The following is an 18507-nucleotide window of genomic DNA, read 5'->3' on the forward strand; positions in this document are numbered from 1 at the left end:
AGATCCTCTCTCTTCTTCCCACACTCCTTCCCCTATTTACATATATGCTTCCCTTTCCTTTTGATGTTGCTGTTACTTCACATGAGTGTTTATAACATCTGCAGTAGACTAGTCCTGCTTTAATTATTTCCAGGCCAAAGCACTGAACTTCCCAGACAGTCACTGATTTCCAGCCTCTTAAATGGGATTTGTGCAACTTTGAACTCACTAATCATCCTTTAAAGCTCGATTCAAATACAAAAAAGCCCAAATTGTTTTGAATGTGGCTCCATGTCAACCTTCGATTTGAAAATCACACTGAGAATTCAAATATCCAAAACACAAGTCACATGAACTCATAAAGAATGGTTTCAACTTTGATTTAAACACAAAAAACTCCAATTGCCCTTGCCACAAGGATTTGACTCAACATGCACTCACAGTGTCTATAGCCTTTAAACTCTAAGTAAACAGCTCAGCAGGTTTCCTTCTCTCTTATCCAATACAATGTCCTTCTCAGTGTAGCTGTATGTGCTCCTAAAACTCATGTGAAACAACTGTAACCCCTCACACCCTCCCTCACATCCCAAGTCCTGTCAGAGGTGTATTGTACTGTATGTTCACTCAGTACTGTCTTTTATCATCTTTGTCCCTCCTCTGCCCCCTCCACTTTAAATGCCCCCTCCTCCCCTTCTCCTGATTTCCCTGTTCTGACTTGCTCCGCTGTTTGACACGTACGTGATGTGTTGACAGACGGCTGCCCCGGGCTGTGCAACAACAACGGGAGGTGCGTCCTGGATCAGAACGTCTGGCACTGCATCTGCCAGTCAGGGTGGAGAGGGCTGGGATGCGATGTAGCGACGGAAACGCTCTGCTCAGATGGCAAGGATAACGAGGGAGGTAAGAAGAATTAAAAGGCATTGTACAAAATCGGCTTTTTGTTTCAGAAAAACTGGTGTGTAACTTTTATTGTGCAAGACAGAAAATTGGCTTTGATGTGGCTCCTCGGTGACAGTGCAAACAAACAAAACAAATCAATCATACATAAAACATCACTGGAAAGAATATGCAAATGTTGTAGCAGAGCAGATTGCTAAACAGCACGCTTTAAGATATACAGTAGATAAATTATAAAGAGTAGTTGAGACTATACATCAATACTCTGGAGATGTACGTCTAATAAAGTGCTGATCAACGAGCACAGAACTTTAAAGGGTTCATATTAGGTGACAAACTTCGAATAGTCTCTGCTGTCGCTTTAATGAACTTGTGAAGTTCGTGAAGTTCAAGTTAGTCATCTGTGTGCACTAGAGCTCAACACAATAATGGAGATGCTTACACATTTTCTGATGCATCCAGGTCAAGAAAAGTTTCCCCTTCCTGTCTCAACTGTCCCTCCTGTTTTCCAGATGGGCTAGTCGACTGCATGGACCCAGACTGCTGCACTCAAATGTCCTGCCAGGGTCAGACCTACTGTCGCGGCTCGCCTGACCCCGCTGCCATCGCCGGCCAGAGCCAGAGTTCTGCCACCCAGCCCACATCCAAGGGCTTTTATGATCGCATCAGTTTTTTGATTGGTCCCAGCGGCAGTCACGTGATACCCTGGGATAACCCGTTCAACAGCAGGTAAGCGGCTTAATGATTTACTGACAGCTCTTTAATTATTTGCCTCACGTTGGCTGTTTGCTGTCTCATTACTAGTCGGGAGACACCTGTGTTTGTGAAGCCACTCCAAAACGTCAAAGACTCTTACATCTCTTTGTCTTTGCAGTCACAGTGACAAGTGTGTTTACAGTTGTGTCGCTGCCACAAGCGTTCATTTTTGTCACCTGTCAAGATTAAGTTGCTCAAGAATGAGCTTGTTTGTTGCTAAAAATCAGCCCTTATGACTGAAAACATAAAGATTACACTCCTTACACCAAGATAACAGTGCCATGCATTTTTCCAAATTGGAATGGAAAGCAAACATTTCTCTGAAGAGACAATTTTCATTGCACATCAATGTTTATCTTTTATCATAGACTTAATTATTTTTTGATCATCATCGGGCCGCCCATCAGACACTGTATTTGTATATCCAAGGCTGGCACACTTAGAATAGGATTCTCTTTGATATCTGGTAGAAAGGGTTTTTTGTAACTCTAGAAACAGAACAACAACATTAAATTGGTCCAATCACAGAAGCCTCTTTCACACTTCCTGTTCAGTGTGAGGCCATTGCGTCTTTATTACGTCCCGCCGTCTGTGTGAAAAGCATGGAGATGGAATGGGGGACTGATCTGTTCCGATCCACTTCAGCGCCAAGCCGACGTTTGTATGAATGGGAAAGCGTGCAGGTGGGACAATACACAGTAGTGCAAGTGTGAGTAGTGTAGCGCAAGTGGACCCACAGACAGATCCAAAGTGACAAAGCAACAAACATTGCCAACGTCTCGTCCCCTCTCTCTTTTTTTTCTCTCTTCCTCTCTCAAACACACGTGCTGCAGCGCTGCAGTCCATCTGTCCTTCTCTCTACTGACACTTGTGCTACTTTGATGTATCAAATTGACAGTTTGTGGGTCAGGTCGACTTCGAGCAATTAATTAACGGTGCAGATCCGCTCACTCACACTAAACGGAGACTCCTTGTTTGCTCCCAGAGTGCTGGTGTTCTGTGTGAAATCACAAGTGGGGCTTGTTCTGTATGAATGGGGTTTTGGCGTCAACAAGTATTCTGCACTTTAAAGATGCTATACTCTAAATAATAATAAATGTGGAGGCTGGGATTGCCTCCACATGGCTCTCACGCCAGTACGTGAAATAATGACATTTTGTTCACGGCCAAATGCGCACATGGCCAGACCGTCTATCACAACAAACAGCAGAAACTCAAATTACCACACACACAGACGGACAGTGACTTCATTCTCTGCTCAGCATGCCATTACTCCACTTTATATTTACAGAGGAAATTGTTGTTTTATGCCATATTAATGTTGTGAATACAGTGCCTTTAACACTAACTATATGGTTAAATGCATTGGATAGACATACAGAGGGACAGACAGAGAACTGAATAGATTGCCATGAAATTTTGTCCAGACATGTATGGTCCGCAGAGTTTTCTTAGGTTTATTCTCATTTGTATGTGGTTCTATATACAGTACATTAACTACAGTTTCTTTCTGCAGAGCAGTTATAGTTATGTCTTGCAAAGACATTTTGACATAAAACCTGTGACCTTTTAGCATTGGCTGGATTTATTCATTGTCAGTTTTAAGATGCTTATCCAAGGTAAAAAGCATTGATTAAATACCTTTCCCAATGAATAGAGTACTTGGCTACATGAACATTTTATCAGTTATATGTTTCACCAAACCTCTCCCAGATCTGTTCAGAATCATAAGTGGAGTTTGCTTTGTGACTGATAGAGAGGAAAATGATTGCCAACTGTGTGCAGAAGGCTTTGGGAATATTTCCTCCAATAGTTTAAAGTAATCCTTATGTAAATAGCATGCTTTACTGGAAATATAGAATGAGGCAGCCCCCCTCCCCTTCCCAGCCGGGTTCACAGTAATCCTCATCCTCATTGTCTTCAGCTTACTGTCGATTTCATGTCTGGCAGTGGCATTAGCTCTCTTGCTCAAAATACTCATTTGCCTTTTTATCTCCTTGTAGAAGTTAGTTTTGTAGTCAGAACATCGTGGTGCATTTAGAGGCTCTGCAAACATGCATACATTTGACGAAATTAATTATCTTTTTTTTTTTTTTACTGTATCCTATCAGCAAAAAACAGTGAATACATGAGATTTATTTGTTTGAAAGAGTCAGATAATGAAGTAGAATGTAGTCATCACAGAGTTTGTTTGGAGACCCATATTTTTCAAACACTCATTTGAGGTTAGAGGGTGAATAATTTATTGACAGCCTTTGCAGAGTATACATTATAAAAAAAAGTCTCTGTAGAACTGGAACAAAGCCAGAACAGCATCAAGACTTCCAACAGCAGCGGTGATTCGACGTGGAGTGTCTGATGTCTGACGCTACAGAAATGAGAAACAGTTAGAGGTCACTCCTCTCCTTCTATTTTTTTAAGAAGCCATTGTGAAAGGCAAGGGAAAGGGAGCAGATTTCAGTGTCGGTCAGGTTTCAGAACTCGGCAGTAAACTTGTCCCTCATAGCACAGAGGATAAAACATGTGTTGTGGTTTAGTGTGCCCACCTCCCCATGCCCCACTACTTCCCCAGACGTATCACGTGTCCCCACACAAGTCTCCCAATGGGCTTTCGGGTGGTGTTTTTTTACAGCCGTGAAACAATGACAGAAAAGAATGCATGGTGTATATGATTCATTTCTGGGGATTCAGAATGTGGTGTGACTTGCCGTTTGTTTGGGGGTTCGCCTCTTGCAGCATGCTCTCAAAAGATTAATAGAGACACAAGGAAGAAAGACTGAACCTTCGCCGGGGCTCTTAAGTGGCCTTGCTCCCTCAGCCGGTAAATAAAGGATGGGAGGTGGTTGTGCCAGGCATGCAGCGGGAGGCAAATACAAGAGGCTAAAGCTGTTGATCATTCCCGTCTCATGTACGTAATGGCCCGGAGATAAAGTGGCAAAATGAGACATATTTTGCCCACCAGAGCCACAAGCAGAGGGAACACTTTTAAAAATTCTGCTCTATGGTTGAGAAGTAGGGGATGATTAAATGTTGATATAGAAATATTGCATTGTCTCACCTTCATACCATCAAACAAAGGACTGACTTAACAAATTACTTCACGCTTTAGAATATACGACAAGAAGTAGTGTGAGTAAAGCTGTACGTGAATGCCCTGCAGTCATGTTGAATAATCGCAGAGGATATCTGAGGTCTTAATCATGCATGAAGCTTCAGTTTTTGTGATTTATGAAGCAAAATGCCAAAGAAAATAGCGTGTTTTAGCTGAAAGCAGGGGAAGGGATGCTGGAGGTGGAGAGCCTTTTGACCAGAAGCAAATCCATTTGCCAGCAGGGAAAATCTGGGTGAGCAAAGTGAATGAGTAATGCTCCCCCATGCTAGACTAACTACCATTGAGGTGCCCTTAAGTGAAACATTTAGCCCTCCCCCACCTGCTCTTTGACCAGCAGTAGGAGGAAGGTTATATAAGGCAGCCACCAGATGTGAATGTACGTAAGAAACACTGTTGGAAAAGAGAGTCTTTGTTCAGAAAGCATCTCGTGCTTTCTTGTTTTTGCTCTGTAGATATCTGCAAACACCTTCAAATTTTAACTTTTCACTGCTGAACATTTTGTATTTCTTGTATTGCAATTGCTTTTTTCTTTTCACATCTACACCACACATATCTATGACTTCACCTTTCTAACGTGCTGCTGCAATTATTTTGTATTGTTGCATTTTTTTTCTTTCCTTTTTTCTATTCCTATAAAGTGCCTCTTGACACGTCAGCTGCCGAGCTTTGCAACTTCTCACATCAAGAGGATATCTGTCATTACATCCTTTATCTTTCATCACAAGTATTGCCACAGACATTTATCACATCAGCGAACACAAGGCTCGGTGTGACACTGACTCAGAGGCTCATTTTTGGAAGCGAGAATAAACATCATCATCATACCTTGAAAATAATTTTTGGGGAAAATCTTAAAGACTATTTTGGTTATTTAGAAATGGGATTGTATGAGGTAGCCATCCATATTCAGTGTATTACCTTCAGTAGAAAGAAGCAGGCAGGAGTCCTGGCACAGAAGCTAACCGATGTATTGCTGTGGGGCAACAGCAAAAACATACCGTTGCTCTTGGGTGGAAACCTTAAATCTCCAAAAACCATCATTTTTCAGGAAATGTGAGGTTTTGCTGACAGTTTGAAGATCCAATGGTGTTACGAGATTTAGTCACAAGTTATTTTTACTACTTTTCATTGGTTAAACCTTTATAAACACAGACGTCAAGTGTGACCAATAGCACGGATTTATGAAGAAAAATAAAAATGACAAAATATGGAGTTACAATGTTTCCGCCAGACAGCGATGATATTTGAAAAAACATATAGGTAATACACTAACGACTGGATAACTACCTCATACAACCCCACTTCAAAATATCCCTTTAATTCAGTGTGGTCAGAGTGATAATACTGTGAATTTTTCACTTATGAATCTGAATTGAAATGCCTAGTACTAGGTATCTTGTACACTTCATTTACAAACTGAGTTTAACTGAATATTGTTGGCTAGATATTGTGCTGTGTTTTCCACGCATAGCTTTGATGCTCACTGTTTTATATACAGGCCTCACAAATTGAATTGCCCACAGAGCTGTACATGGCTTTGCATGTTGCATCTTGTCCCAAACTTATAATACTAAAATAAAAATAGTTTAACTGTGAGAAAAAAAAATTGCATACATTTCTTTGTTCTAGGGGTATATAAATGCTGCAAGACACTGCAAAATCTCATCAGTCCACCATGTCTGGAAATCCTCATCCCACTGAATTATGGGCTTTTAAAACGGTAAACAAAGACAGAGATGTGCTCTGCAAGGAGGCGTTTTCATGAATAACAACCACTGATGTGTGTATTCCTAATGGTCAGTAAATCATACCTCCCTGCTGGTGACGCTGGCAAAGGGATGACAGTTGTTTGCAGCATCGGTGCCGTGGCAGCATGTTGACGCCGGCTCGCATTGTTTGTTTACTCAGCCCTTTCTATGTTTGTTTGCCCACACAGCCTGGTGTCAGTCATCCGGGGTCAGGTCCTCACAGGAGACGGAACGCCGCTGATTGGAGTCAACGTGTCTTTTCTGCACTACCCGGAGTTCGGCTACACTATCACACGACAAGATGGCATGTAAGCGAGACACTCGTGCATCAGTAGGTGCACCATGCAGTGGTCCATCTACATTCATCAACACTGATTTGCATGTCCAAATAAACATGAGCACTCACTCAGCAGAAACTCAGCTCGCAGGTTCAGCCATTGCCCTTGCAACAGTGTATATGTGGCACAAACTTCTGTTCCCAGACCAGTATGAAAAGATGCAAAAAAAGCTGTCTTACAGTGAGGGATTCGTCCTGGCAGTTATCCAAAAAGCGCTCAAAACAAATTGAAACAGCAGCACATTGTGCCCTAGAACAATTCCTCATGCAAATGTCACCGTTGTGGAGGCCATTTTGGACCAGGCTGTTTAAAATGCATTGAATCAGCAAGGGTAGAATCAATCTGCCCGCGGTGTAGTAAAACATGGGATTACTGTCTGACCTTCTCATGCTGTTACAGCAGACGGGTCCTTAATAATGAGAGTGCAAACACATACAAGACAAACGCATGTCGCATAATTTTACAGGAAGGGTTCACCTCAGGTAAGGAGCTTTGTTTTGCAAATTGTCGTCAGAGATAGGCCTTCATTCACATCCACGGATAGAGGCTTTCTTTATGTGTTGCCAGTATGGAATAAAAGGCTTATGAGTGGCAAGGAATTGTACAGCTGTTGTTATGAAGGTCCCCTGATAGCTGAGGATTAGCTGATTTCTTCAGATATTCCACCCTATAACTCTTCTGACAAGGAGCGTGATAAATGGTTGGGGATAATCACACTTGGTTAGCCAACAGATCCGCTCAGTGTGTTAAGAAGAGGGGGGGCAGCATCAAAGCCTGGCCTCTTGCAGCTGTGAGCTACCCACTGCCCAAAGTGGAGAGAGCTTGAGAAGGAAGCCGTTTTAGGTCAGCTGCACAGCTTGGATTTTGGTGTGTGTGTGTGTGTGTGTGTGTATGTCATTCTGGGTGTGGGCGCGTGCATGAGAGCTGTGCATAAGCATTGAAATCTGTGAGTGTGTGTCTTTGTGCATGTGAATGCATGCAATGTCACCACACACAGATGCTTTACCCCCTGGGTAGTGGAGCTCACAGAATATATAGAGCAGCACTTCAAAGACTCGCCCTTCATTTCCAAACCACTGACTTTTCCCTGAGTAATGTGGCACTAATTAAAACCAGTTCACCAGACAGAAATCCCAAGACTCCAGATTTCAAACCAAATTCAACCATAAAGAGTCTTCTCACATCGTGCCTGGTTAAACAAAAGTCATAAATTAGATTCAGTGAGTGATAATAAAAGATATGGAGGCTGTGCAGAAAGATTACATTACATAAGGAAATGTTCCCCTTTCCACTGAAAAAAACATTATCAGGCTTAAGGGGCGTCCACACCCAGGACAATAACTATAACAATTACTATAAATATATCGTTTTGAAAAGATCTAACTCAAGTGGATGGCAGAGTTGACACCACAACTATAACAACAATTTGATGAACGATAGAAACACTAACAGCCAATCCATCTCCACCGAATTTACAGAACATCACGTACAAACTCTGTAAAAAAAAATAAAGTGCAATAAAGTTTACTCGCTTAAATCAACACCATCTGTCTCTCGGTCCCTGCCTCTGTGGTGCTGAAAGATGCACAGTGCTGGCTGCTCCTCACATCAACAGCTACTGTTTTCTTCATATTCTTATTGATAAAAATATTGACAAATAAAAGCTAAGGGCTTTAGAAATGTTGTATGCATGGTGTGGATCGCCCTTTAGTCCTGAAATAAATATTTACTTTGCACTTTAAGGAAGATTTTATCACAACCTGTGGCTTATTTACATAGTTCCGCCCGTCAGTCCTATCAATATCAACATGGTAACACCGCTAAAAAGAAGTCAGATGGAGTAAGAAAATTGAGCAATGAAAACATCCTGAAATGAACCCCTGGCACGTCAAGGTTATTGTCTTTTTTTTTTTTTTTAAGGCTGTACCCAAATCAGATGTTTTGATTCTTCTTTTTTCATATAGACCATCTGGCAATCAGAAAATTCATTGGCAGGAGTTTCAGTGAGGGTTTTGACTACATTAGCATAGTCAAACTGACAATATTTTTTTAAACTTCTCAACTGGTGGCAGTCCACGCAGTCAACCCGGGGGATTGCCTGATAGGTCAGCTTGAAAAGGCCCAGGGTGAAGGTGGCCCGTGGCTGAGCTTTACAGCACCCCATTGCGCGTATCCCACCAATTCCTGTGGCCGTGAACTTAAGGCTACAGTATCCGTGGCCCCTCACCCTGCTGGGAGGGACAGCTGTCAACCGGAGCGGACTGTCCACAGTGCGCCAGGGGTCTGCTGCGATGTCAGCACACTACCAGACCCTGTCGTGAAACACGGCTTTTGTGAGTGTGACTTTTTGGCAGTGTCATCACCATTTATATCTATACACAACCTTCTGGGAAACATTGTTCAGCATGCTCGCCCGGCTAGAATGTAAAAACATAATGTAATGCGCGGTGAGTGAAATGAAAAACTAAAAAACAAAACAAATGACAACTTGATTTGAAGAAATTGATGTCCACTGAGGGGGGCAGCCCAACTACTTTTAGTCCCGTGGTTTGGATCATCTCAAAACATTGGCACCATGTTCCCCGATCAACAGGATATCATAACCAATAGAACTATGAAAATAAAAGCCAAGTTGTAATAAACTGCAATTTTCTGCTGTACAAAATACAATCTCTTTATACCGTTTATCCACTCAGTTTTTGATTTCATGAAATTGTCTTAAGGTTTGACCTCTTGGCCAACGGCGGTGCTTCTTTGACGCTGAGTTACGAGCGCTCCCCGTTCCCCACGCTGCACCGCACAGTTTGGCTGCCCTGGAATGTTTTCCATGTGATGGACACGGTGGTGATGAAGCGGGAAGAGAATGACATCCCCAGCTGCTACCTTACTGGTCTGATCAGGCCCAACCCCCTTATTCTGGCTACGCCCCTCTCCACCTTATACAAGACCTCCCCAGAGGACAGTCCCATCATCCCCGAGACACAGGTGAGACTGCTGTCAGACAGAGGTGACTCTGGGAGATCACATTACAGTGCTTTTATGGTCAATTCCACGTTTGTGCTTATATCTGATCTTTTTGAATGGTTTTAATAATTCAACCCATGTTTGATCCCAACATTACAAGCAGCAGTGTTGAAAATACACAAACACAGAGTAGCGATAATGCTGTTATCTTCTTCTTACCATGGCTTCTCTCGCTGAGTTTAAACAGTCAGATTTGCCTTTCAGTTTGCCTTTGAGCTTTGATTGAACTGAGGCGTCTCCCCAAATACTAAGCCATAAATTGTCTCACAGTAATACTGATACTTTCTGAGGGCACATCGCATTGGAGGTTACATGCCTCAGGATTTGGTTTGAATCCAGTTGAAAATCCCCAATGCAAAATGTGGATCTGCAGTGTTCGCTGTTCAAACTGATTTGGAAAAAATTGGTGTTACATTTGAGTGAAAAAATCTGAATTTGGACACGCTGCAGTGGCAGTCTGAGGTGAAGCCTGGTCAAGGGAACTCTACAGGGAAAACAGAGTAAGATTTATAAATTATTAGAGTCGGGGTATTCAAGTGGACTCACATAATAAAGAATTAATTGACTGTCTGTGGAGATCTTTCAATTTGCATATACCAGTATACTAGCAAGAACAAAACAAGTTCATGTTTGACTATGCTGCATACAACAAACACAATGTCTTAACTGAATGATATCTGTGAACCCCAATGTAGGAAGTCCAATATGTATATTACATCACAGAAATATTGTATATTAAATAATAAATACCCTCAATATGAAATAATAGCAGCTCCTGTTGCTACTGTTACTTAACTGTGTATTTGGCACCAGTCTGACTGCTAATTAAAATCATAGGTCCTTCATGAGCAAGTCGCTATACCAGGCAGTGACCTCAACCTGGTCTACCTGAGCTCCAGGGCAGCTGGCTACAAGCCCATCCTCAAGGTGCTCCTGACCCAGGACCGTCTCCCCTTTGGCCTGATGAAAGTCCATCTGATGGTGGCCGTCATGGGCCGTCAGTTCCAGAAGTCTTTCCCTGCCTTCCCTGACCTCTCATACACCTTCATCTGGGATAAAACAGACGCCTACAATCAGAGGGTCTTTGGCCTGGCAGAGGCTGTGGGTGAGTACCTGCTGTGAAGCTGTCGACTGAAGATGTTGTGTGAGCGTGGGTTCACTCAGATACACTACCTTCAGGCAGTGAACCTTGGTTGAACTTTTGAAGATTGATTTTGGGTTTTTTTATAAATTGAGGATTATTTAGCTGGGGACTGCTTTTGTTTCCATGTGCAATAAAGATTTAGCAGGTGGTGTGAAATCCTGAAATCCCCCCAGTGCTGCACTTTTGAAGGCCACTGCTCTTTTGCTGACTTCTTTGTTTTGCATGTATGATATCTCATCAGCAGTGTACTGACTATAATCCTGCCTATGAGGCAGTAGCCTGAGAAAAATACAGCATCACAGATAACGAGCAAGCCTTTTGAAGAATCATACATAACAGAATATCTTATTTATGATTTTTAAAATGATAATTGCAGTGTCATCTTAAGCATTATTCTGGGCTTTAACAGAACTACATGCAGTAACGATAGACTGTTTATAATGATGGACGAGGCCCACTGTACAAAAGTAAAGCCAAAATATCCCTGATACGGGCGCCGCCATCGTGTCAGACACAGTCTGCGCAGTAGTGATCAAGCGGTAGAGTCATATCATTGAATTGACGACAATGTACACCCACTTGAGTAGCGTTTCAACCACTTTTATAGTATCAGATTACCAATTAAAACCAAATGAACAGAATCCATCTTTGGGAAAAATGTATCTGGGGTGTACTTCGACTTTTTAGTTTGGCCCATGTCCCATCCACTAACATTGAAGGCACGGGACTTATTACCCATACTGCAGCCAACCACCAGGGGGCGATCGAAATGCTTTGGCTTGACTTTGGGGGAGCCATCAAGCTGTCCATCGTTATGTGCGGTCTGCGGCAGTAACAATGGAATCATAGAGGACCTATATTGTAAAATGTGTGATTTCCCTGGATGTTTTTTATTATAAAGGAGCTCAAGGTCCTATATAAATACTGTTAAAATATCAAAACACTCAATCCACAAAGAAATGCACACAGTCCGTATTAAGTGTAGCTACAGTGCCATTACAGTCATTCCCCGGCTGCAATAATGATGCAGAGAGAGCCGATGGGGAAGACATGGAAATGCTGACCAATCAGAGCAGACTTGGCTTTTAAAGGGGAAGGCCTTAAAGAGACAGGAGCTAAAATGCAGTGTTTTAGACAGAGCATGAATACGGGTATATTCAGACAGACTGAATGAGAGTGTTTTTGTTTTTTTTTAACATAAAACATGTAAAAATGGTTTAGTAAAAGTATAAACCTGAACATAAGATTAATATGGGACCTTTAATGTTTTGCTTCAAACCTTTTTAAAGCCCAGAACAAATGTCTGAGGGATGTTAAGAAGGATGAATGTTAGAGCACTCTCCAGCTTATATAATACAGAAATAACACTCCCAGCCCTGTCAATCAAGAGGATTCACTTCTGGCTGCGACCATATGACAGTGTTTATGATATTTACTACAAATTTGCACTCTCTGAGACTTTATGGTTAAAATAATTCATGCCACTTGAGATCCTATTTTGTGTCGCATTCACACAAGATAAAACAAACAAGGAGAAAAAGCATGAAAACCAAACTGTGCAGGTGAGACACAGAAACCCCACGGGTCTTCTAAAATCATCCCAGCTGGAGCAAATGACATAGTCAAAGTGAAAGCAGAACCAGCGAATACAGAAAACAACCACAATGTGTGCTGAATGTGTGATAGGCTACAAGCCTCATTGATGCCATAAGTGTCAGGTAAGGAGGTTGCAACCTTGCTCACCATAGGCATCTGCCATCATTACTTTCAGTGTCAGTGGGATATGAATATGAGTCCTGCCTTGATGTGGTGCTCTGGGAGAAGAGGACGGCAGTGTTACAAGGCTATGAACTGGATGCCTCCAACATGGGAGGGTGGATGTTAGACAAACACCACATATTGGACATACAGAACGGTAAGACATGCTCATATATCTTGTATAAGTGTGTATGTGTGTTCATGTGGGGCAGAGATAGGTGGCCTATTTAGGGTTACAGGCAGGTGGTCTTTACGCCGAATCACCGCGATAAATACTTGAATCAAAATGAAATATGGTTCGTCATCCCATCTGCAGATAATAGAGGAGAGTGTTGAAGGGCCGATCATTCACGGTAATGACAGAATAAATCAGTGACTAAGTCACCAGGGTGCAAAGCTCGCCATGATTCCACACTACTCAGCTTTTTTTAGAAGGAAGAAGGCTGCTCAGGAAGGACTCACACTTTTGATGAACATGCGTCATGTTTAATTCTCACATTGATTCAATAAACTAATTAACTTCTTGCTCTTTCATCAATCAGAATTACAAGAAACAAGTTCAAGAATTGGACATGAGTTTGTCTTAATTTGTGTGATTCCTGAGACATGAGAGAGTGAAACATGCATAATAAAACTATCTAATGTACACACAAAACTTAGTCGCTGCTGGGTTATAGTACCAGGAGGTCACATTCTATAATACAGAAAATTCAGTGCTGTGTTACAACTGGGCAGGCAGTATTATGACTGCAATTATAAGGAGTGGGCCTCAGGGTAGTGTGCATTGTCAGTTTTGCCAGGCTGCTGTTTTGACATTAAATCCACTCCGGCTCACAATCGTTCCAGTTGTCCAACGCAATTTGTGTCCCTTTCATCTTGAAAATAGTCAAGGTTACATTTGTGGCCTTTAGCTGAGTCCTTAGTCTCAGACTGTCAGATCGGAGTTTGTTTGCCTGTTTATTTTTGTGTTAGTGGGCATGTCACTGTCTTTGCTCATATTTTTTTTTCTCTCATGCATTTGTAAAACTCGCTTAATCATTCGCATTTTCTTTTCAGATTATTTTTGTGCCTGTAACAGATTGTAGATTGACAGGAAAGTGGGGAGAGAGATGGGTAGCAAAGGGACACAGGTCGGATTCAAAGCTGCTAAGAACTCAGCCTAAATAGGGCACACACACTGACAGTTGAGCTAGAGTTCACCCCAATCATTTGCATTTTCAAAGTTATAAATAGATGGATGGGTGGATACTGTAGATATCATCTATTCAGATTTTCAGGGCGCACTCACACTGTCCATCCCCCGCGGGCCAGGCCCCTTTGTACTCACACTACCTGGGCCTCGGCAGAATGTTTCCTGCCTGTCTATACGTCATCACGCCGTAACACGTCACACGCATTGATGTCATTGCGATGCGTCGCTTTCTTTACAAATCTTTCCATAGACCTCAGAGTTTTTGTGCGTCTTGTCGACTGTTTTTGAATATTTTCATCCGACCAAATCTGCAGTAAACACTCCACCTCCGCATCACACCAACGTGAACCTTTCGCCGCCATTGTTTTAAATGTCCACGCATGGTCCGTCTTTTTTTTTTTTCCTATGTCCGAACAGGCGCACATAAAATGACGTCACAGCCGCCGTAGGCCTCGTGCTCATACACGTTCGCACGCTCGTGCTCGTACATGTGCAAACGTGTTTTACAAAAGCCCCCCTTTAAAGGGTACAGTTGCACTCACACTGGTCAAACGAACTAGACTTTACCCGTGGAACCTGTTTGGGCACGGTACGGATGGACAGTGTGAGTGCGCCCTCAAATGGCATGCAGGAATAAATATAGGATTTCTTCTGTTTCCCTGTCACCTCTGTAAGCACTTGTATGAACTACAAATACATCTGAGAAACCGGTAATTATACCTGGTTCCATCCAGATTGTTTTGTGTGAGTCTGGGGACATCTTTGTTGTTTTCTGCAGAGATAGCATCAAGGCTGAGGAGCCTGTTATGATTGATTTGTCTTCTGATTCAACTTCATTTCAATTTACCCTGGGAGAGAAAACTTAAAGCAGAGCAAATGTCACAGCTGATACAATTAATAGATGTAGACCAGTTGTTCTCAGTCCATCTTTTCTCAGATTAAAGTTTCTAGTCAGGTTCAGGCATGAATGTTTGTAGCTTGTGGGTCTGTTTGCTGTTGGGTGGTACAGTGAGGTATGTTTGCATGCAGACTAAACTGTCCTTAACTGGTTCTTAGAGGTCATAGTGCTGAAAAAATGACATAACCTTTTATTTAAATATATAGAGACAACTTATGTGTCTCTAAAAATCTCATTATAGGATGAAATGTTCCTTTATGTGACTGTTGGAAGGGGTCTAAATGACCTGATATGCGATGGTATCCGTATTAACATCCCTACAAAACATCCAGCATTACCTAGTATGCCTTTGCACGAGCTTCCACTCTTCAGAGATGGATTGTACGCCTACACTCACTCACTCAGGGGTCGTAATGTTAGCCTAAGAGGTAGGGAGTATCACTCTTTTGTGATTCGCTTCCAAGCGGCAACCTCCGGTGCCGAGGAATGAAGCCAACAGGGCAAGTGCCAAAAACAGCGATTCTTTGAATAGCCACCTGAGGCCGGTTTCAAAAGTGAGTCAATCCCAATAGACTCCTATGTTGAAATGTCAAACTTTACAGCAGAAATAAGTTCAAAGCCTGGTACAAAAAAACCTGTTTTGGTCTCTATAGCTTATTTCCTCGTTCATGACAACTGTACAGTTTTGTCTAGTTTCAATTCAATTTCTATATGACTCACCAGACTCAATATATTAAGGCTTAAAATTCTGCTTAATTAGATAGATACCTTTTGCGTAATGTGTCATCCGGGCGGATTACGTCAGATCTACCACGAAGATGGGTCAAACACCGTTGATCTGAACACAGTGCCCACATTGCCTCTACACAGACCTGGGTTAAAATGGGTAAACTTTCCCTTTAAAGGCGTGGCCGCTTGGAGTAACAGGTGGGTGCTGTCACAGATGGCTAGCATAGACTGTAGGCTTCATTTGGTGCCGTACTCCACCTCTTTTCTTTTTTGGATTAAGTGAGAGTAAGACGGTGTCGAGCGCTGCCAAGATGGTGACAGCTGGAGCAAACCCACGCTGAGCTTCATTTTGGCTCCTCAGAAACCTATGGGTGACACCACGGGGACTACGTGTTTACTCCCTGTTGCGATGCAGGAATAAAGCTGAAATGTAGTCTAAAAGCAGCAAAAACGTACAAATTAAGCTTTAGGTGATCTTTTAATCAGGCAACATGTTTGCCATCAGCAGCTATCATCGCTTAAGTGTACATCACTATGAAGTTGCCAGTAATTACTTTGTCAAGGATAAATCACATTTTCATTCAGGTGTAATTCCTGATGCTTAGTTCTGCAAAGACTTTCTTCCTAAATGACACAATATAAAATGATTATGAAACGGTATGTAGTCGTCACTTTAGTGTGTGAATAAATACTGTAGAAGCACCAGAAGGTCCAGTGAGGGTGAAGAGGTTATTGAGGTTCACTGGTTTAACAGCACACTATTAAAAGTGTTTGTGTGGCTAATTGTGCATGAAAACTGTTTTTATATTTATCTATTGAGCTGATACTGAATTGCTACTTGTGCTCTCTTAATCTCTACTGCCATCACAATCACACAGGAGAAAATGCAAGCTAACCAGTCACAATTCTTGTGGTCTCTGTGTGGTATCTCCCCAGCCCTGATGTGTAGTTATATTTATGAGGAGGTTTACATGAGCTCGGGTAGAGCTACACTGCATCCTTCATATCCCCCCCGTAAACCACCTGACACAAAAGTATAAATCTGACTTTAGCCACTGTCTCTTCGACCCGGTCCATCGAGCTTTAAATAAACCTCAGGATTTATTTCCGTTCCTAGTAATTTTTGCAAATAGCAGAGACATTGTCTTTTGAGTTTGTAAACTCCAATCTCCCTACATCTTGAATATAGCCTTCCACAGCATCTCACATGCACACACACAATTGGCAGGGGCAACACTACACACCCTATCATATTCTGTGGGTTTGCACAGTAATGGCATCCATGTATTCTCCATGTATAACAGTCTCCTTACATCTCGGAGATTGCACCAACTGTCTTTTGTCGGATACGGTTGTGGAAAACATGTCAGAAAACCCGTTCTTGAAACCGAGTCTTCCTTTACTTTGTTCAAACCTTGGTGCCACTTTGTCCTGTTTCTTTGTTGAACATCAGAAGAACAGACACAAGGGCCCATTGCCGAACCCAATCTGTCAAACCATCCAAAACATGAAGTTTGTGAAGTGTGCAAAAGAACACTGAAATTTGCCTCTAGCTCGACTGCTGCTGGTGCGTTGCGTTTCATCTCACCTGTCTCAAAGTATCGCACACCCATCTCCTAAGCCTTCACTGTGGCAGCATCACAGTTGGAGTGATAGTTGTTGTTGTTATGAGATTGCGTTTGTGATCAACAGATAGATGCACACCTGTGATATGCTAATGCATGCTGCATCCTTTATTAGACTGAGCTGTGCTAGGCGTCTGATATATCAGAAAATTGGATGTTACTGTGCATGAACAAATCGTCATCTACAGGGTTGTGCTTGTACATGGAAACGGTGATGACAGAAATAAAGCAACCAGATGGTGTCAAGTTTTTCTTGCAGAGTAAATGCTGCAGCCTTCCCGAGGCTTTTTCACACGTTTCACTTGTCCTATCACAGCACCGCCCCAAAAATAAATAGCAAAGTCTGACTAAATTTGAAAGATTCAAAAATAGTTCAGCAAACTTATGTTGCTCTGTCTAATTTACCCCTATCTTACAGGAGAGTAATCAATTTGGCCAAAAGGGTTTCATGCCACAATCCTTTTAGCTCAACCAACCCAAAGACAGTGAGCTCTTCAAGACTGTGAAATGTTTCTGTTAGCGACTTTGGTTTGCTAGTTTATACTGTCTGCACATCAAAGTAACATAACCCTATCTGCAATCCTATCCCTCTTTCTCCTCACATATGCAATTTTAGTGCAGAGGTTGGGAGTCTGCGCCTTGGTTTTTTTTCTCCATTGCATTTTCTCGATCCAAACTGAATTATTCAGTCTTGCATTCACCCACTTTTTGACATTTGAGATTTATGACCCACGTGGGTTTTTGGGAAAGGAATGCGGTTCGATATCCTCGGCTGGCATGAAGATGAATCCAAATATCACTGTTTGCCTTCATTGCTGCTCCAGTATTGATTCTTTAATGCTGTAAACCTTGACTAATGTCCTCACCCAACATGTTAGCAAGCCGCGGCCCTCTGCAGCTGCACAGCGATTTAGCTCCAGACATTTTCTATCGCTCTTTGTTGTGACTCCTGCTTCATTTTCACACCACCACGAACATCTGAGGACTTTTTCTCTCATCGCTTGTGGAAAAAAACCCAAGCAAAAGCTGTCTCCCTCTCTCTGCTCCTACCCCAGAGCCTGTCAAACTAGATAAGGCAAATTGCTGGTGTCTGTGCTTTAGTCATGTCCTCCTGCCCCTCCTTTCTTCATTACAAGTGGATATTTCTTCCCCTCAATCTACAGCTTGTCTCTATCTTGGGTAACATAGCTGATTCTTATTGGACACAGCCAGGGTTCAGCATCTCAGTATCTCGAGTGTGCTTACTGTACAGTTCACACACAGGCTGCATTTGAAGCACTGAGAGGCTCCCTGCCCACTTTTTAGCC

The 18507-nt window shown here is 42.3% G+C and overlaps 1 protein-coding gene across 1 annotated transcript in view; it reads left to right on the plus strand.

The window, feature by feature from the left end:
- LOC310948543 (teneurin-3) overlaps window positions 1-18507 on the plus strand; it is a gene marked incomplete at both ends in the record, with an annotated part of 127772 nt that overhangs the window by 85198 nt on the left and 24067 nt on the right. Inside the window, 6 exons of the mRNA XM_083915705.1 lie at window positions 733-879; window positions 1389-1605; window positions 6681-6800; window positions 9554-9815; window positions 10692-10959; window positions 12770-12913. Coding sequence (XP_083771831.1) covers window positions 733-879; window positions 1389-1605; window positions 6681-6800; window positions 9554-9815; window positions 10692-10959; window positions 12770-12913 — 1158 coding nt within the window. The remainder of the gene's footprint in view (window positions 1-732; window positions 880-1388; window positions 1606-6680; window positions 6801-9553; window positions 9816-10691; window positions 10960-12769; window positions 12914-18507) is intronic.

Source organism: Echiichthys vipera (genome assembly GCF_963691815.1).
Source record: "Echiichthys vipera genome assembly, chromosome: 6".
NCBI classification, from domain to species: Eukaryota; Metazoa; Chordata; class Actinopteri; order Perciformes; family Trachinidae; genus Echiichthys; species Echiichthys vipera.